The sequence below is a fragment of the Hippoglossus stenolepis genome, chromosome 6, assembly GCF_022539355.2.
Source record: "Hippoglossus stenolepis isolate QCI-W04-F060 chromosome 6, HSTE1.2, whole genome shotgun sequence".
Lineage (NCBI taxonomy): Eukaryota > Metazoa > Chordata > Actinopteri > Pleuronectiformes > Pleuronectidae > Hippoglossus > Hippoglossus stenolepis.
The window spans coordinates 5,448,198-5,467,731 of record NC_061488.1 but is presented as its reverse complement, the minus strand read 5'-3'; the positions used below and the strand labels follow the sequence as shown (position 1 = coordinate 5,467,731).

Below are 19,534 nucleotides of genomic sequence, written 5' to 3'. Positions count from 1 at the left end.
TGTGTGTGTGTGTGTGTGTGTGTGTGTGTGTGTGTGTGTGTGTGTGTGTGTGTGTGTGTGTGTGTGTGTGTGTGTGTGTGTGTGTGTGTGTGTGTGTGTGTGTGTGTGTGTGTGTGTGTGTGTGTGTGTGACTCTTTAAAATGAATGTAGTGAAGGCAGGACAAGTGCAACAGTAAACTCCCTCACCCTAAAAATGGAAGTAACACGTTCATTTGTGCCGTGCGTGTGAGAGAAAGAAGAAAAGTGGGGGTTAGAGAAGTGCGGTCGCCCGCTTCCTGCTTTGAAATGATGTGTGCACAGAACAGAGAAGAGAAACTTCCTTGACTGTAGAGCCCTTGTATTCTGACAGCGCGGAGAAGCACGTCTTTTTTCTCTTTTTCAAATGCCGTGCACATTTTACCCGTAATCCAGCGGCTGATCTATCAGAGGAACCATGAGCCGTGGATCGAAGAATAAGATGGACAGCGCCCGCAGCTGTCTGCTGAGCCTGCAGGAGCACGAGAAGCTGGAGGATCTGCTGGGCAGAAGGTGTGCTGTAAGTCATCTTCGTCCTGTTGTCCGTCCTGGCTTGTTTACTCTCTCTCTGAGGTTTATTGTGAAAAGGGGTGAAACAAAAAGAAAAGAATAGGTGTACTGGTTATTCTGGCTGTTAGGAACATAAACTGTTTCAGCCCCCGAAGACTTCTCTCTCCTGCCTTTGGTTGTTTAACATCCTGTCCTGAATGTTAATGAGCCCAGTTGATGGTTGAATCATCAGCTTTTAAATAAGTTTGTAATATATTCAAATTTAAGATTAGGTGGTTTCTGCTTTTTATTTGCTTTTCTGCTTTTTTTTTTTTTTTCTCATCTGCTGTTGATTTACTTACTTATACCTTTTTATTTCTTTATATCTTTTTTTTAGATTAAATTTTGGGGTCGAATATATTTAAATACAAATGTTTCTTCCCCAAAAAATCCACAGTGTGTTGACGCAAATGCAGTTTAAAACGGTTCGCTGACACCAGGTCATCAAAAAGGACCCAGCAGTAACAGGAAATGGTGGTTGGAGCATTTCTTCCGCTGTGTCAGAATTAGACGCGATCAGCGGGTCTGCTGTCACTGGAGCAGAAGTTGCTTTGTTCCTGTGTCTCTAGAAACTGCTCCTGTCGCTGAGCACACAAATAAACCATCTAATAAGAGCTGCACAGTTTTTAACAACTCGTGCATTGGCAGTGGCAAATCGAGAGCCTCGCCACGAAACACCACATGTTCACCTGAGCTGCAATAAAATGTGTCCAAGGTACAGGATTGTTTTCAATGTGTGTTGTTGTGTGTGTGTGTGTTTTTAGTCCATGGCCACTGCAATCGCCCAGTTGTTTATGGCTCTGCCTCACAGTCCGTCCACGTGGAGCTTGCAGCACACAGGAGTGGTGTGCTTCATCAAAGACAACCTTCAGCGCTCCTACTACATACGGATGTTTGATTTGAAGGTAAAGTCTCACACGACGGTGCCTTGATACCAAGAGTTCAGTCAAAAGGCTGCATACGAATATTGAGGCCTTCTCCAGACTCATAACCTGATCACTGTGCCCTACGTTGTCCTGACACAACACGACTCTCATTGACTCACTGTAATCTCTCTAATCTGTCGTGAGTGTCATTGAGCGACTTAAATATTAAACTAAAAAAATAGTTTTTTCCCCCCACAGGCAGGGAGGCTGGTTTGGGAGCAGGAGCTCTACAACCAAATAGTTTACTCCTCGTCACGGTCCTACTTTCATACCTTCGATGCAGATGTAAGCACACACCCTTATATAAAACCTCTCACTGTGTCAGGCCCCTGCAGTTATTTGTTGTTTAAATTATCTTTGTGTTGTAAAATGAGTGTGAGTCTGTGTTGACTTGTAATCTAATGCAGGACTGTCAAGTGGGACTGAACTTTGCAAAGGAACAGGAAGCAGACGCCTTCAAAACTGCTGTGGAGGGAAAGATCTGCCAAAGAAATAGCCGTCACGGTCAGTTAGGTCATATGTTTACTTTTTAGAATTATAGAATATTTAATACCTTATTTCCTATTACAATGTTTTTAATATATAAATGCTCTTGATTTACTTTACATATTGTTTTCAATATGAGTTTTTAGAAAAAAATGACAATTGATACATGAAATTTGCATTTTGATTTAAACAATGTTGTCTTCGAGGGGTTTTTACTTGATTAACATTGCACAGTGAAGTAAAGTGATGCAACATGGTTTCTCTCACCTCCTTGTTTTTGACAGACAAGAAACAGCGCCCCCCGCCACCAAGTGGTAAGGCAGCACTTGACTTCATAAATGCAATATGGAGTTTACAAGTGCAGCTACTTTACTTTCCTCTATTTTCTGTTTCCTTATAGACCGAGGTTCTCTACCTCGACTGCCACCTGACAAAGGTCTGTGGCTCCTTCACCTCAGCATTTCTCCATGTGTAACTTTTACTACCACCAGGCAGTGACTTCTGGAATCTAGAACCAACTTTGATATTCTCTCCATCTTGTCCAAAAGCATCATCCGGTAGCCCTGGATCTCATCGCATGGCCATGGTGGACATTCAGAACCCGGACATCCAGTCTTCACGTTACCGCTCGATGCCTACGCCTGCCGCCTGCTCAGCTCTGAGCAGCAAAGACAAGAAGAAGGACAAGAAGGACAAGAAAAAGGGCTCCAAACTCTCCAAAGCAGACATAGGAGCTCCCAGTGGATTCAAGTGAGCGTGTTAGCTGATGAATGTGATGAAGGTTGATCGATATTGCGAGAGGATGTTTGTCTAACTGTGTTGCTCTGTCCTCCTCCTTCATGTCAGGCACGTCTCTCATGTTGGGTGGGATCCCAACAATCTGGACCCTGACCTGTCGAAGCTGCTCTCCGAGGCTGGGATCAGCGAGGCTGAGATGAGGGATGAAAAGACGTCTGAGCTCATCTTCAACGTCATCGAGCAGTCCGGAGGCTTGGAGGCCGTCAAGAGGGAGGTGAACAAAAGAGGTCAGACTTTTTTTCTACCTTTCTTATCAATCTCACTGCTCCCTACAGGTTAATGCAGCCTACTTCTGTGTATTATTAATATCTTCCACTACATCACAGGGTCTGCTCCTCCACCTCCTCCACCCAATAGAGGGTCCCTGCCTCCTGTGCCGAGCTTCGGTTCCTCTGCCCCGGCCCCTCCACCTCATCGAGGCCGCTCTGGCCCCCTGCCTCCCCTCCCTGGCCAGCCACAGCGAGGGCCCGCTCAGCCAGCTCCAGAACGTGGAGGCATGCCACCCCCGCTCCCTCAGACAGGCAGAGGCGGCCCTCCACCACCGCCGCCACCTGCACACTCTCGGTTCCCTGCACCACCCTCCTCAGATGTCTCTCACGTCTCAATGTCTTCCCACAACCTGCCTCCTCCCCTGCCGTCGTCTGGCCAACAGCGCTCCACAGGTCCACCACCTCCTCCTGTCCCATCTGCACCCGGCAGAGGAGGAGGAGGGCCTCCACCTCCTCCTCCGCCTCCTCCGCCTCCTCCTCAGGCCTCTGCAGATTTCACACCACCTTCTCCTGTCTCCGGTGGCCCAGCACCACCTCCCCCGGCATCGTCTAAAGGAGGAGACGGCCGAGGAAATCTGCTGGATCAGATCCGACTGGGGAAGAAGCTCAGAAATGTAAAGCAACTTTCATTCCTTCAAAACATTTCATATATGCTCATAATAAAACTTTGCTTATACGAGTAAATGCTGTCCTCCTGTGTTCCAGGTGACAGAGAGCCCTGATCCTGGTACACCTTCATCTCCTGCATCCGGTGAGGGCATCGTTGGCGCTCTCATGATGGTCATGCAGAAGAGGAGTAAAGTCATCCACTCCTCTGGTAAATATTGGAACAATAATCACATCTTTGCTTAAAGAGCAGGAACAATGCATGTGTTGAAAACGAGAGGTCAAACATAGTCCAACATTTTAATATCCGTCCTCTCTTTCAGATGAGAGTGAAGACGAGGGCGGAGATGAAGACGACGACGACGATGAGTGGGACGAGTGACGCAGAGGTTTTTTTTTTCCGTTTGTGCGGATTTTGAAATCCCGTGGATGTGCAACGTGTTTATTTTTGGTTTTTTTACGACAACTTTGAGACAAACTGTGTCGGTGGTTAAATAAACACGTAAATCGACAGGAAGTACAGCGAAGGACACGTTTAAGAGAGAAATGTTTATATATTTGTTCAAACATTTCCAGTGTAGGGTTGATCACAGCACACAGCACTGTGTTACTCACAACGATGGTGAATGGTGGCTCTGGCTGGAAAAAAAAAAGTCTCGTTCCTTGTGCTATCATTTTTTGAAATAAGTAAATACAGCTTATGACAGAACACCATCAATCGATACTAAATCTGAGCCTGTTTCATTCCCATTTTTTTTGTTGTTTGTAATAACATACTGTACATGAAAACTATGTTCTTGTATCATTTTTCTCATACATCTGTGCAAAAGATCCCAGATTTCCCTCTAAAACCGCCACCGACAAAGTGCATAACTGGAAGAACACTGTATGCTAAATCTTAAACACTCACATACTGTAGGTCACTAGAGCACGGGACAGTAAGGGAGTCATTACATGACAAACATCCAATGGCATTAGCTCAACAGAATACGTTACACCGTACAAACATCGCAACACGTCAAGGTCGGAAACAGTCCAATGTACAACTTGCAACAAACAACAACACGTATAAGCATGCAACATATCATCGTCATATTATCTTCATACAATACAAGAGTAATCCAATGACCATATATATTATATTCACAATCAATATATTACATTTTTTGTTTCAAGATACTTAAAAAGGACCATAGCTGTGGTTTTGCGTGTTGTGGTCGTTCGACTACATGTTGCGTTTACTTTACATCACAGTCAAACATTTTCTAAAGCAAACAGCGAAACTTGCTTCAAATATACGATCGATCACAATTACTTTTATTGTGATTTTGTCACAGAACGATTAGAGGTGCGTGGTGATCCAGTTGTGTTTTGGAAATCTGACCTTAGTGGTGCGTTTAAGAATCCTGGGATCAACCTGTGAGACAAATAATGAGCAAACATTAACACTATATATTTCTTGAACTTGATTTCGACGTCAAACTAATACGAACCGAAACCTGAGCGAAAACAAACTGTGTTCTTTGAAAAAGTGGTCATCGGTAATGTAAAATATACACAACCTGTGTTTAGGCTGACACCGGCAAAACCACCGGTACAGTTCTTTAACGACAGCATGAACGCATCACCTGCCTAATGGATGGAGGTGACGACCAAACATGCATGTCATAACATAAAAGTCCACCGTAGAGTCCAGACAGTGTTGGACGGCCTCGGCCCCATCGTCTAGCCGAGGCCTTGGTCCTGGCTCTCTGTGTGCCTGCGGCTGGTGCGCTTGCGCTGCTGCTGCTGTTTGGGACTCAGCTGTTCCCAGTAGGACTGGCAGTACTGGTTGATCAGTCTGATCTCGGGCGGGAACGGTGTGGAGACGAAGGCCGCCTGCGGGTGGGGTCCCGCCTGCCGGGTTTTGGGCTCCTCGTCCTCGTCCTGAGCAGTGAGAGCCAGGACGATGTCTCGGTCCAGGATGCGCAGCGCCACGCGGGCCAAGGTGTGTTTGAAGTTGTTCTCGGTGGCGAGGCAGTGGTAGAGGCCTGCGTCTGATTGGTTGAGGGACTTCAGGAGGATGCCGTGGTTGGTCTTCAGAACACCCCCCACACGGCTGAGCTGTAGGAAAGAGAATAAAAGAGGAAAAAGATTACAAACAGGCGAGTGGTTGAGCCCCTTAAAGCCCAATAAACATTCTGATGATAATCATACAGTGTATATAAACATTTCAAAAATGGGCAAATTCCTACGATGTTATCAAACTAATTGAGTAATTGAGGCTTGATATTTTAAAGTTTAACCATAAACTTTATTATGAATAATAGTAAATAAAAACAAAACAAAATACAACAAAGTAAACAAAACTTTTTTGCATTGTTTACTCTGTAAATAAGAGTTTTCATATTGCTAAACATAAACGCTGATACTGAAAGGCTCATATCGGCCAAAATTATTGACGATAAAACGATGGATCCGGCTTTGATTGATCTCAGGTCTCTCTGGTAAAGATGTAGCTGTTTATCTTAGCTTAGCATAAAGACTGTAACTGTCTGAAGTAACGACATTCAGCAACCAGCACGTGTAAAGTTCATGCTAAAGCACCATGTTAACGCCACAGTGTAAAAACAAGAAGCTGCGGGTTTATGGGGTGCGTGTGCTGGACTGTTTATTGCCGACGAGACTTTTATTACAACCGCCAAGGAGGTTATGCTTTCGTCTGCATTTGTTTGTTTGTGGAGGCGTGAGGCAGAACCCAATAAATACAGGAATTTCTTTTCTACATTTTCTCTAACTTTGCGAGATTTTTTAAAGTTTCCCTTTCTTTCTCAAGGAGTCATTCATGGATCTTGACGACAGAATCCAGGCATATTTAGGGAATTGATATATACGAGTGTGTCAAATGTGTTGCTTGACTGAATTCAAGTGGACTGTTGGGCCCTGGGACGAGTTGTGCACCATTCTACTTTAAAAAACGTGACAGCTCTTCCTCACCACTTTCCTCTTTCCTTCCCTCTGGAAGAGCCACTTGACGGTGGCCTGAGGAGTGCGCGGCTGACACTCCAGGAAAGTGCTGCTGCCCTCCACCCCGAACTGAACCGTTTCTCTGAGACGTTTCTCCACTGAAACAGCATATAAATATATAAATAGTTATTATTATTACAAATTATACGTGGTCTTTAAACACGTTAAAACATTTGCCACACCTTTTGCATTGAAGCCTCTGCACTGCCTCAGAGGGTCCCCATGTTTAACGTCCTGTCTTCTGCTCCTCCTGAGACAAAGGTGAGAATCAAGAATGAGTTTGACTCAACACATCCTGGCTTTTCGGTCTAGAAACAGTGAGTTTTGACGCTGTGAGACGTCCCTGACCTCTTGGTGGACGGGGTGAAGGCGGAGCAGCTCTCTCCATCCCAGGAACAGTAGGGGTCCCGGGCCAGGCAGCAGTCGGAGCAGGCCCGGCCGTACACCCCACAGCGGTGCAGCGACACCTGGGTCAGCCCCGCGTCCGATGACACGTAAAGCTGTTGCTGCGGTGACACAAGCAACACAACTCAGTGAGGAATCTGTTCGTACACTGGGAAAGTTTAGTCTTCAGGAGGGATGTGCTTACTCTTTTAGAAGATATCTTCATCGTTTTGACAGGAGCCCGGGTCTGGAAATTAAATTTAACAAAGGAAAAAAGAGAAATCAACACAACTTTATCATCACATATCATTCTAATAACAACATTTTAGCGATTTCAGCTCCAAATATTCAAACATACCCTAAAAACCTCCACTTCCTCCAGCGTGAGTTCCTCCATGCTGATCGGGTCCTTCGGCAAAACAATGACTTTTTGCACGGTACCTCGATCTGGAAGTGAGAGACATTTAATTTAAGTCCTATAATTTGTGATCAGAATGACCCTCAGGTTGGACCCGTGTCCTCAGCAGCTGTCTCACCTGTCCCCAGGAACAGCACCTCGTAGCGTCCGTCCACAGCATCCACCTGATCCACCACCAGGGCCGTGAAGCGGTAGTCCACGCCGGTTCTCACCACCAGGGGGCGGCGGTGGATAGGATAGACTGGGTGGAACATGAGGGGATGAGCTCGGATGAAATCCACAGCCTCATCCGAGAAGTTCTTGGAGGAGCGGATGTCTGGAGTGAAGGTTCCTCCTGGACACTGGAAGGGAACAAGGAAAAGGTGGAGTTTGTTTATGTTGCAGGTTTGTGAAAACATGTCTGAGGTGCATCTTAATCTGAAGTTTACTGCCGAGTGGGTTTTCACATTCAAGGGATTTGCTTTGGTATTTTTTGTGAAAAACAGTGAACATAGTAAAAAGAAGAGTGACGGGAAAGGAAAAGTAAATAAAGAGAAAGTACTGTGAGTGGGAGGAGAAAGAAAAGATTAAGATTTTGTGAATCCAAAGAAATTCTTGTGCCAGCTTGCCCCAGGATTACAGTGACACAATATATGTACTGAGAGTATTAAGTCTAAAAGATATTAGTGAAAATAAGTCTATATGGAGTAACAAGTACCTAAGTACATGAACAAATCAAGTAAATTCTATATAATAACTCAATTTCTGCAACAAACGTCACAAACTCTCCCTTAGATCCATGAATTATATTGTGTTTTTGTATTGTGAAGATATTAAGACTAACATAACTTCAGTCATACAAAAAGATCCATGAATTATTCCCTGGGAAATCTGAGAAAATCTCAAAAAAACAATGTTAAAGAAAGTGGAAACAAAAAAACTAATCCTGGATTTGCCCACTGATCCGGATCGGCAGCAAAGATTTAATTGGGTTCTTCTCACACAACATCCCTTCTTCCAGGTTTTGTGGAAATCTGTTCAGTTGTTTTTGTGTAATCTTGCTAACAAACAAACGGAACGGGGGAGAAAACACAACCTCCTTGGTGCAGGCTCAAATTAAAGATATAAAGATTTGTGTAATTTGAAAAGGAGTGAATGTGATGAGTATCCACATTTATAATACATGTGCTTAGATGATGCATGTGTAAGTATGATGCATAGTGATTGATTTAATGAGATGAACAAGATAACATGAGTGAAACGTACGGTCCCAGGTCGTGGGTAGGGAATCTTGCCCGTGTACTCTGTCCACTGGTAATTATGTCCGTGTTTGTGGGCAAACGGTCCATTGAACACGTTGCGTATATCAGCCATGGCGTACACGCAGACTGCTGAGCCCTTGAACACGGAGCTTAAGCACAAACAGATCATTACGGTAAGAGGGCGGCATTAAGAGACACTTTGCACCCAAACACTGAAACGAGTCGTCTACGGTGTGAGGGTAGACGAGGTGGGGTGAGGTGAAGGGGAGCACTCACCCCGCCGTGGTGAAGAGAGCGTACACCACCGGGTTGCGTTCATCCTGCGTCGGTTGGATAAACACGTCTCCTGGAGAAGGAGAGCGGTGCACAGATCAATACCACTGGATAAAAGCAGCCCGCAATTACAATGCAATCACTTTGAGCGCGGTGCTGATTTTGTTGTGGCCTCACGTAGTTCATCGAAGCGCGTCTCCACTCCATCTTCGCCGATCACGGAGCAGATAAGACGAGCCTTCAGGAAGGTCGTCCAGCGGTTCACCAGAGACTTCTGCCCTCCTTCATCATTCTGGACAGGAGGGAAATGAGGCCATGATTCAATACGTACATTTCCTTTCATATCACGAGGAAAGATTGTGTTAAATTATCACACATGAACACCACTTATTGTGAATTTCACAACCTGCAGACCTTTTTACATTCATATTTCATTGTTTACTAATGTGAAATTATATTTATTCACATATTTATGTCCATCTATTTGTAGTTTATATAATATACTCTACCAATTGGTATACTTTTGTGAATTTATACCCATTTATACATAGCATTTTATACATATATAATTTTTTGTACACCATACCTGCCTATATATGTATAAACAGTCTACATGTGCATATATATGGATGGTGCAATACTCAAGTACATTTCTATACAAAACTATATTTCCATAGTGGAAGGTCGATATTATATTCTGTATTTTCATTTAATTTTTTTATTCTATTTCCTTTGTTATTCTCTTGTCTACCTCATTCTGACTTGTCTGCTGCTGTAACAGTGAATTTCCCTGGTGTGGGATCAATAACGTTTTATCTTATCCCATCTTGTCTTATAAGTTTATATCTTATAATGTCTTCAATACGCTGTGGTTTCCTCACCAGACACACTCTTCCCACCCTGGCTAAAACACTGGGACTCGCCCCGCCGCTGGAGTCTAGACTCTTCTCTCGGAAAAAGAAGTAAAGTTTGTCGTCGTTCCTTTCTGCCCTGTCAGGGATCTGCTGGATCTGAACAAACACGGGCTCTGAGGGATAAAAACAGATAAACCAGGAGAGGATTGAGGCAAGTGGTTGTCAAATAAAATGAGAGGAGCTGTAACATGTAATCACTAACATTTACCTCCTCACACCCACACTTACTCACCATTGAGCCACCTGGAGTCGTACTGCTCTGTCCTGATTGCCGTTCTGCCGCCCATGGTCCTAAACAGAGCAGCATCTGTGCTCATGAAGTCAATATGGACGCCTGCGTATAGGTTTCCATCTGCAGAGGTGGAACATTGAGAGAATAAAGCGATAAGACTTTGTGATTCTGCAGAATTTGAAAGATTTTGTTGTTTTTCTGCTTATAAAAGAAGAATGCCTTACTGATGAGAACTGCAATGTTCTCCTGTGTTGGATCATAGGAGCATTTTCCCTTCCCTGAATCCACGTACCCAGGGACCAGCCTGAACAGGTAGTCCTGCAGAGATGAGGCAGAGAGAACATGCATAAAAATAGATCCGCTAAAACGTCACATGGGACCATGGGAAAAAAATCATAAACAAATCAGTGTCCCAGTTTGTAGCCCTGAAATATTTAACAGGACGACGCTTTCCAGGCCGGCTGCAGAGGGACTGTTGCTGTAAATCCCACTTGGGGGAACTGTAAATGTCTCTGGGTTCACCTCCGCCCTCCAGCCTCGGTTGATGAATGTGCAGATGGGCTGGTACGCCCCCGTTCCACAGGTGTAGAGGTGGGTGCGGTTCCACGGCTCAATCAACCTCACAAAATTGGCACATTCGCCCTGGACAAAGACGAGTAAGACAAATGGAATTCAGAACATCGTCGTCGTCATGAAAGCAGAGGCCTGTAATTTTTTCTGAAAGAGCAGGATGTAAACACATGATCCCACCTGTCTCCCCTTTCCCGTCATCTGACATTCTCCCTTTCTCTTGGCGGATGCCGGCCAGTGAATCTGGGTTTCAGCAAACACACAAACAAAACACCGGATTAATGCGGATCAATGTATTCACAGACTTAAAGCCACATTCCAAATAGCAGACTGGATTTGAATTAGAGTTGTTACGCACTATGAGAGGCTCCTTGTTGACGTTCTGCATGTCCAGGGCCACCAGGTACTCCCGGCTGCCCAGGTAGAGGCGGCCCTGATCCTGATCCATCAGGAGGATGCGGTAGTCGCTGGTGTTGAAGGAGAAACTAAAGGGCCGGGCCGCACGTGTGTCCATCAGTTCTGCGTGGGCGGAAAAAGGAAAAAAGTCTCAACTGTGTTAAAAACATCTACATCCTGAGTAAAAACCAACAGCAGGGGGAGCGAGGATCGTCCCTGAACTATTCACTTCATCCCCTTCATGCCTTTGACGTGTTTCATTACTGACGCAGATGAACTTGTGGTGCCTTCAAGTTCTCCGTCCTTTGCTGGAAAATGTGTGTCACTGATTAAATATAACTCAACTAACAGCATTTTAGGAAACATATTGGCTTTTAAGATCTCAATATTTTATGTGTCCTGACTCCCTGATTGAGTTCGAGGCACCGCATGCCTCGTGGAGTTAGGCGAAAAAGCGAGTCCCTGAGGAAACACGGTCAGTGGAACTAACAGCTAATTCTTAAGATCGGGATTGTGTTCAGCAGAGCAGAACCTGTTAGGACACGACGCGGTGGAAAAATGTTTCGCCTTTTTTTTTTGTTCTCCTGAAAGCTTTGATTAAACAATTTTCATCTGCTGCGAGACAAATGGACTCAGCACAGCATTAAGGCTGCATGTGAATTTTCTACTTCCATTCCTCCATCCAACAATACATTGCATCACTTTAAACATATAAAAAGCCCAGACACACACATAAACACGCACACACACATAGAAACACACACACCCTTGTACTTCTATCTTAGTGAGGACACTCACCCTAACCCTTCCACTTCATCATATAGTCGTTATTTAGTCATTTTTTTTTACAAACAGTCATATTAATATGACTCATATGATTTATTTTGACACTCGAGACCATGTAAGTGTGGAGAACTCGGTCCTGCTGCCCCACCTTTGTCTCTGCAATTAAAGCTTTCAATTTATATTGTTTCTTTTAGGATTTGAACCGGTGATGGTTTTCATAAGGTAGGTCCGTAGTGTTTTTTAACACTCACTTGATCCCAGCCTTATACTAACATAACCTATCCCTAATTCTAACACTGACCTAAACCTTACCCTAATGCTAACCCTAACCCTAATGCTAACCCTAACCTAAACCTTGTTTTAACCCTAACTGAACCCTACCAGTGCCTGGGGGACCAGTTCCTTTATCCCTCTAACCTAACCCTAACCCTAAAAGCAAGTGTTAACCCTGCAACAGCTCATTGAAAGTGGGTCAGAAAGTGAGGACTGGTCAAAATGTCCTTACTTTCTAAAACTGTCTTCACAGTTAAGGTCTAGGCTCAAAATGGTCCCCACAAAGATATCTGTACAAGTGCAAACACCCACATCAGTGACATGTGCAGGATACTGACAGCCATATGTGCACACTGGGACATGACGCAGGCATGTTAAAGACAGCAGGCTTATATCATGACAAATGTTCCCAGAGACCCTCAGAAGCCGGGCTTACAGGGATTGGAGAGGAAGCGCAATCTTTATTTACATCAAAGTGGCTGCCATCTTCCGTCTGAGGTCAATGTTAACAGGATGCAGTCAAGGTGCCACTAAAATAAGCGATGCAATCGGATCTCCGGAGGACACGGGATGGAGCCGCGGAGATGGGCCGCGGTCCGGCTCTGTTCCTGAGAGGTAAACACAGGATAACAAGCCTCGGGCCGAGCTCCACCGGGCCGTAGTGGACTCAGCCAGGAGGCTAAATGTGGAAACACCACACCCCTACACATGTCTCCATCCTCCAAAAATAGCAAACAATGTACTGCCATCATCTGGTAAACATCCAGCAAACACTTCTGACAACATTCTGACACCGTCAGGGAAACACTGGGAAGGACACTGGACTATGGGAGCTCGTGTTACAACTTAACAACATATTGTCACTGGGGCACTAATGAGCGCTGCCATTTAGTCCCAGCCTTATCTCAAGTATGAACAAACTGGTGACAGCACTGCGAAGGCATGGGATCCTGAAACACGGCTCCTATTACACTGCACGTTTTGCTCTCTAGCAACGCTGACTAACTCTGCTCAATGACACCCGGTCCACTCCCTTTGTAGTGTGTGTGAGTGACACGACTTCCCAGCCACAGAGGAAACAATACAAGATATCTCTCCCCTGCAAGGCCTCCTGTGCCCCAGAGTGTCACTCAGCTCCAGCTCATTCGCTCACAGGAGTCACATGTCCCCCGGCCGCCCCAATACCTCCTCCGCAGGCGCCGTGGAGAACAAAGAAACTCGCTGTCACAAAACAATGAACAATAAATCCTCGGAGTGGCAGAAAACAGTTGGGGAGTAAATCTAACTTGTTTCCTTCTTGTTTGGTATTAGGGGGAAGGGTGAGTGAGGTCTGTGTGCGTGTGTGTGTGGCTGCTTTACTGGTTGGTCCAACACATCTCAGCTGTTTTTAAACCGACCGTGTCCGTGCCGATGTGAACGTCTGGATCTTTCACAAGGAGGAAGACGCTCAAGTTCAAGACCAAACTTGTGTAATTGGTTCTAATACTAATACTTTGTACACGCTGTGCTGTGAAAACACACTGGTGTGTGTAAGCTGTTTACCAAAAGTGCGGATTAGTGTTAAAGGTCGTATAAAAATGCACTGCAATTACCCTCTCATGCTTCAGATTCATATGCAACAACCACAAACATGTGGCATGTACAGCTGTTGTAAGTCTCATAAAATCAAATTCAAAACTAGATTCCAGCTGCTTGTCAACCACAGATCTCACGTGTTCATCTCACCTCATCCATGGTCATTCCTTCGGTTTGTTTTAACCAACATATTCAATTTTCATGCAAAACAATAAATCAATAGGTAACATATGTAAACCAAAAAGGTGTCGGCTGAATGAACAGCTTCACATCTACTCTTTGAACACAGAGTTTATTTAATTGGCTGCACTACAAGGCCCGAAGCTTATTTTCAAATAATTGTTTTAACTTGCAAAGTGAGCTTCATGTTTTTGCTCCTCATTATATTTACAAGTACAGGGCCGGAGCTACTTCGGAATTATTCCTTATCATTAGCGAGTCCTCCTCAAACAGTTCTACTTTGTATTGTTCGTGTGCTGGACGTTGTGAGCACAGCTTTTAATAAACAGCCCAGGTTGCAGAGTGAAGTTAGAAAACCTTGTGTTCATCCTACCTGGTTTATCTGCGATGAAGATTTTAAAGTCAGTGTTTTGAATAAAATGAAACTGGATTATCTTTATTCCTGTTCAGCTGTGCGGTTCATATATAAGTCTGAATGATTAACTTAACTGCTCATTTTGTTCGTCTCTATCTGAGCTCCGTTAAGCAGAAGACAGAGGTCCAAAGTTCACAACTTGGCAAAATTCCAGAGCGCCGGTCGCCTGTTTTTTCAATTGAAGTGGATTAGATGAACAGAAAGACAGATATATATGAAATTAGTGGGTAAATTCCTAAAATGTGCCCCTTTAACAGAAACACATCTGTTTCTTTTACATTCTTTAAATCTTTACTTTTATTTTCTTGATTCCCCCTAAGTTCAAGTCGAGGCTCTAGATTCAAACCAAACCTCTGATCTGCTTCACATTGTCTCTTGTTTAGAAAATCCAACATGTTTCTCATTGGATCTACAACAACAAGGCCCCAAACAGTCAGACCCAGCCTGGACCTGGCAGCTCGCCGCCCACATCAAACCACAGAAGAACGTCATAAATCTGATTCACGATTCCTCTAATTCGCACTCCCAGGTCGACACTCAGGTGGGACACGTGTGATTTGTGAGCGTGCACGTCCACTTGAAGACACAACATGACAGAGGATAGAGACGCAGGAATAACTGTAATCATGCAGCATTGTTTTTGACCAAAGGTGTCATCCACATATTTGTAACATGAACCTGTGGGAAAATCCCAAAAGCCGACAAAAAAGGCTGGAAAAAAAACCCCAAATCCACTCCCATCGTGAATATTCTCCTTACGGCCAAAAAACTTGGTGGCTCTGACATTTCATTTTGCTCTTCTGATCAGATTTCTGCCACTTCCTTACTGTGTCATCATGTCGTGACTTCAAAAACAGAGGGGAGCCGACAGGTCAGGCCGGAGCGTGTGTGGCTTTTCAGGGTGTGGAGGAGAAGTTCTGTGGAAGGGCACTGCCAGTATCCAGCCTCACGTAATATCCACCTTTTGTTTTCAGTGTTGCTCTGTTTGACATGAGGCAGGAAATAGGTTCTTTACATATGTATAAAGAGGAAGCATAACCCCTGCCGGTGTGGATGCGTGCGTGAGGGGGGAGTGCGTGAGTCAAACATGTACCAGAAAAGTGCCAGGGACAATCCCTGCTGTCGGAGGAGTAGGAGTTAATGTGGATGAGCTCACCTTTGAAGGAGAGGCGAACCCGAGGAGCAGACTGCTGCAGGCCCGAGCCTCTGTAAACACATAAGGCCAACAGGAGGAGTTGGGCTCCAGATGCTGTCATGGTAACAGTCATGCAGGTAGCCCGCAGAGATCTAAATCTGGAAGAAAAAAGAAAGAGGAATGAACTATTATTATAGAGTGCCCCATGAGAAATATGAGACAGAAAAAGAAGGAAGGACAGACTCCCTCTCGCTCCCTTTCTTCCTCTGATCTCTGTGATCAGAAGTTTGGCCCGAAGCCTTCGACAGCGAGAGGTACAGTTTGGCAGGAGAGAACAACGTCCAGATCTTCACACCTGTTCTGGAAAATATGACAGCCCTATTATTTATTTAAAATGTAGTGAGGTGTGTGTGTGTGTGTGTGTGTGTGTGTGTGTGTGTGTGTGTGTGTGTGTGTGTGTGTGTGTGTGTGTGTGTGTGTGTGTGTGTGTGTGTGTGTGTGTGTGTGTGTTTTGAGACTGTGAAATGTTGTTTTTGAGCACATTCACGCAGAAAAAGTCTGGAAAAAGGGGATGAATGTCTTTGTGTCGTCATCTTCTTCGACCTTGTCTTTTCTCAAAACTTGTATTTCATCCCCATTTTCATAGAAAACTGTGTATAGAAGATCCTCGTGCCCATCAGTGATTCCCTCGGCCTCTCGTTCTCTCCTTCTGTCTTTCAACAAAGCACGTCTGCGCACTTTGAAAAGCTGACGAGTGAAATACATGACAGTTCAAAAGGAACAGGTAGCCCTCGCTGAAACCGCCTCTGACAGTTTAGGGGTGTCGAAACGCAGCCTAACTGTTAGACCTTAACTCCGCATTCATTATGCATCTGCACTCTGCCGGAGAGGATCCCATATAAATAATGAACACTAAAAGCTGAGTCCATAACATCCATTAAATTGTCTCCCTGTAGGTATGCTTTACTCGGGCTATAAGCCATCCCAGGGGTTTTTCTTTTTCTCATGACATCCATGTAGCCCAGGCCTCTGGTGGCACAGGGTACAAGCCTCGCAACAGAAAGAAGGGGGCTTTTAGGCGAGAGGTATTCATGAGGAAAACTGGCGTGTTTTCACAAATTGCTCATCACACTTCCCCAGCAGGGCGTGACACATTTCGTAAAAATAAATTTTCATGAAACATTTGGAAAACTGGAAGCAGAAGTCACGCCTCACACACTTTCTGGCATCATCACACAGATGCCATCTATCTCCTCACCGGGAGGCTCGATCTTTACATTCCTCTGATCATCAGTTATCGGTACTAATGCACCAGGAGATTTGTAATCAACCTGATTTTGTGTCATTAAGTTTCACAAGGTAGTAATCACCCTATAAGAGGATCCATCATTTAAACAGCACTGAATCACTTTCACTTCATAGAAAAGAAGAAATTAGAGGAGAAATAGAGTAGAGATAATAAATAAAAGGAGCTTAAATGGAAATTACTGACACTTTTAAGTCTCTATATAGACAAAAGAAAAATGACCAAGGCTTGGTGGTTAAAATTAATGTGCAGTGTATTAATCTACTGTCATTTTAATAAAAAAAACAATGTATTCCTACTGAAATATCTTCAAAATATCTAAAATAATCAATCAGAAAACAGGACTACAGCCTTTTATTGTGCCTGGGGGTCTCCATGTCGGATGGCCTGGTTGCACTTTGTGGTATTTCCCTGCTGGTTCTCTGTGTTGGGTGGTAACGTCCCCACAGATTGAAGTCCTGCTGTAATAATATATGATTTCCCCCCAAAAATAAAATAATTACAGGATTTCTATAACCTACTTCTTTCTTTTTCCGCTGAGTGAGTGCGCGCACTTACCTGTGAACTCAACATCCAGAAATAGGAAAACCCGGAGAAATGTGCGCGTGCTTGAGCCATCCGCTGCGATTACAGACTAACTGAAGTTAAAAGTTAAACCACAGAGGAGTGACATGTTCCTACCTTTGATTTCTCAGCGTCTCTACAGCAGCTGTGTGCGTCCAGGACGATCCAAAAGTTGCGCGTTGTTACCGCTGCATTCCCCGCGTTGTGCGCCCTCGGAGCCGGATTTGGTAAAAAACCTCTCAGCGTCGCTGCGCAGGCATTGAAAACAATCCGAGAGGGTTTCACAGGAGAAACAGAAAACAGCCCCACTAGCCTATAGTCACTCGACCGTATTTCCCTCCATGTAGCGACACAGGACAAAAGAAGAAGCACGCACAGCTGATCCCCGGATCCCTTGTGCCGGCTTTATCCAAAAGTTTACCCCTGGAGCGCAGCAGCCATCACCGGGATGTGGGCGAGATGTTGCTCCATCGGTCCTTTCCAGGCGGTGTGAGTGTGAACGTGGTGACCAGGTGCAGGTGTTGGGAGAGAGTGAGCCCTGCTGTCCTCTCCCTTCTGCTCTGCCCCCACCCAGCCTTCCCTCTCCTGTTGGCCCACAGCAGCATTGGACCAAACCTCTCCGTGCGCCATATGGGTATGATTAACCCCTCAGCTGCCGCTAACTTCAGCTCCACTCTATTATACTGGGTCGGTAATATGTTCTGTGTAGTTCTCTCCCCCTGGTTTGAGTTTATTTAACCTGAATAATGAAATCACATGGTGATGCACAGGCCCCAGTTTAATGTTTTTCTCATGCACTTGGACTCTTCTTATGCATGATGCAGGGGGCTGAGGTTCACTTTGACGTGGGGCCTGCTCCCTGGACCATGTCACCATTACTTTTCAGCTCCTCACAAGAGCCAGGTCAGGCGAGAAGGATTCCTGGGATTCCTGTGTGCCCGGCTCCGACGCTCATGACAACGGTGACAAAGCAAGCAGGGTGGCGGGGGGGCCGCACGTAAAAGGACGTCCATCCTGTGAACTGAACCTTGAGCTGGAAATTAAAGCGGCTTATAGAGCGCCTCTCGTCATTACTGGGTTTTGTGGTGAGCTCTGACGCTGGACGGTGCACAGAGGACACAAAAGCGGAGGGTGAGTGTATTCTGAGCAGAGACACAGTAAAAGTAAAATAAACACAGGAGGCAACGAGGAGGAGACATCTTTTCTCCCAGCTTTTTGAACTTATCTTCAATGCACATTCTTGGGTTTGGATTCACCGTGTTACAGATAGAGTCAGCAGTGACCTTATCTCTTGTTGGGTATCGGCCAGGCTGTGATGTGTCGGCAGTGATGTGTCCAGGAGGGACTCTTTGTTTCCCGCCCCACAGGAGGCATCCCTCCTGCTTCCAGCTAAGGAAATGAGTCACGAGTGTGCGTCAAGTTCAGGCTTCCGTGTGCTCTCAACTTTGACCATGGACACCGGTACAGCAACCGGCTCCCACCGCTTTCGTAAGCCACCCATTAACGTCATATCTCTGCCTGAGCCATCCTCCATCCTTTTGGCCTTATCTGACCAGCATGCACCCAGCGTTGACTCAACTTGCTGGAGATAGCAGCGGCTCTTCACTCAGTTTCTTTTCTGTGAATGTAAGTACAAGGAGTGAGAAACAGTCGGTTGCATGGGGCCTGTTTCCTCGAGTGTGATGGATGGATTTTGTACCACAGAGACGGACAAGTGTGGATTAGAAAACAAACACTGAGTCTGTTTTCTGTCAGGAGGATCCCCTGGTCTAATGGATAGGTAACGTGAAATGCGAGGGAGACATTTATCCCTGTAGGCCTTCCAAAGGCTCCAGATAAATCCTCGAGCTCTCAGACACATCAATCATGACAATTCCAGGGGATGAGCGCTGTCCCCTCGAGGAGAGACAACCCATTATCTGACCCCATTGATGATCTTTCCTCAAAGTATATTGATGAATTGGAGAGTGTCTGAACACGCCCGCTGCAGAGCGTCCAGGGCGTCACCCTCACACAACTACCATGACCTTGAGAGGAAATTACAGGGTTGTGAAAATACATGTAGGTGCAATATTCACCGGGATTATTCGCTCCATTTTCCACCGCGTCTCCTCTCACACGACTCTACAAGCCTCCTAATTATTATCCTACAGGTCAGGGAAAAATGTAAACATCAAAATGCGAGACAAGGGAACAGGTGCTGTGTGACACCAATGA

The 19,534-nt window shown here is 45.2% G+C and overlaps 2 protein-coding genes across 2 annotated transcripts; one reads left to right on the top strand and one right to left on the bottom strand.

The window, feature by feature from the left end:
• The first annotated feature begins 210 nt into the window (after positions 1 to 210).
• wasb (WASP actin nucleation promoting factor b) lies at positions 211 to 4,438 on the top strand. Its single transcript, XM_035159658.2, has 11 exons — positions 211 to 535; positions 1,329 to 1,469; positions 1,689 to 1,775; positions 1,898 to 1,994; positions 2,261 to 2,290; positions 2,377 to 2,412; positions 2,525 to 2,726; positions 2,823 to 3,001; positions 3,101 to 3,657; positions 3,749 to 3,860; positions 3,973 to 4,438. The coding sequence occupies exons 1-11, from the start codon at positions 434 to 436 to the stop codon at positions 4,029 to 4,031; spliced, it is 1,602 nt and encodes a 533-aa protein (XP_035015549.1). The 5' UTR covers positions 211 to 433; the 3' UTR covers positions 4,032 to 4,438.
• On the bottom strand, positions 4,184 to 17,921 carry LOC118111229 (semaphorin-3F). The gene is made up of 18 exons (XM_035159654.2): positions 17,435 to 17,921; positions 15,469 to 15,605; positions 11,046 to 11,206; positions 10,868 to 10,930; positions 10,640 to 10,759; positions 10,342 to 10,435; positions 10,118 to 10,237; positions 9,853 to 9,998; positions 9,149 to 9,263; positions 8,975 to 9,044; positions 8,703 to 8,847; positions 7,576 to 7,798; positions 7,398 to 7,486; positions 7,245 to 7,286; positions 7,004 to 7,161; positions 6,838 to 6,905; positions 6,626 to 6,753; positions 4,184 to 5,752 (listed from the first exon to the last, which is right to left on the bottom strand). Exons 2-18 carry the CDS (start codon positions 15,578 to 15,580, stop codon positions 5,375 to 5,377), a joined length of 2,232 nt encoding a protein of 743 aa, XP_035015545.1. The 5' UTR covers positions 15,581 to 15,605; positions 17,435 to 17,921; the 3' UTR covers positions 4,184 to 5,374.
• Between the last annotated feature and the right edge of the window lie 1,613 nt (positions 17,922 to 19,534).

Bases quoted from the DNA above. Each gene is read 5' to 3' on its own strand.
- wasb (XM_035159658.2), top strand. From the start codon at position 434: ATGAGCCGTGGATCGAAGAATAAGATGGACAGCGCCCGCAGCTGTCTG. The intron at 1,995-2,260 runs GTCAGTTAGGTC...TGTTTTTGACAG, and splicing joins CCAAAGAAATAGCCGTCACG to ACAAGAAACAGCGCCCCCCG. The intron at 3,861-3,972 runs GTAAATATTGGA...CCTCTCTTTCAG, and splicing joins TAAAGTCATCCACTCCTCTG to ATGAGAGTGAAGACGAGGGC.
- LOC118111229 (XM_035159654.2), bottom strand. From the start codon at position 15,580: ATGACTGTTACCATGACAGCATCTGGAGCCCAACTCCTCCTGTTGGCC. The intron at 9,264-9,852 runs GTGAGGAAACCA...CCTCCTGTCCAG, and splicing joins GGGTGGGAAGAGTGTGTCTG to AATGATGAAGGAGGGCAGAA. The intron at 7,287-7,397 runs GTATGTTTGAAT...TTTAATTTCCAG, and splicing joins AGGAAGTGGAGGTTTTTAGG to ACCCGGGCTCCTGTCAAAAC.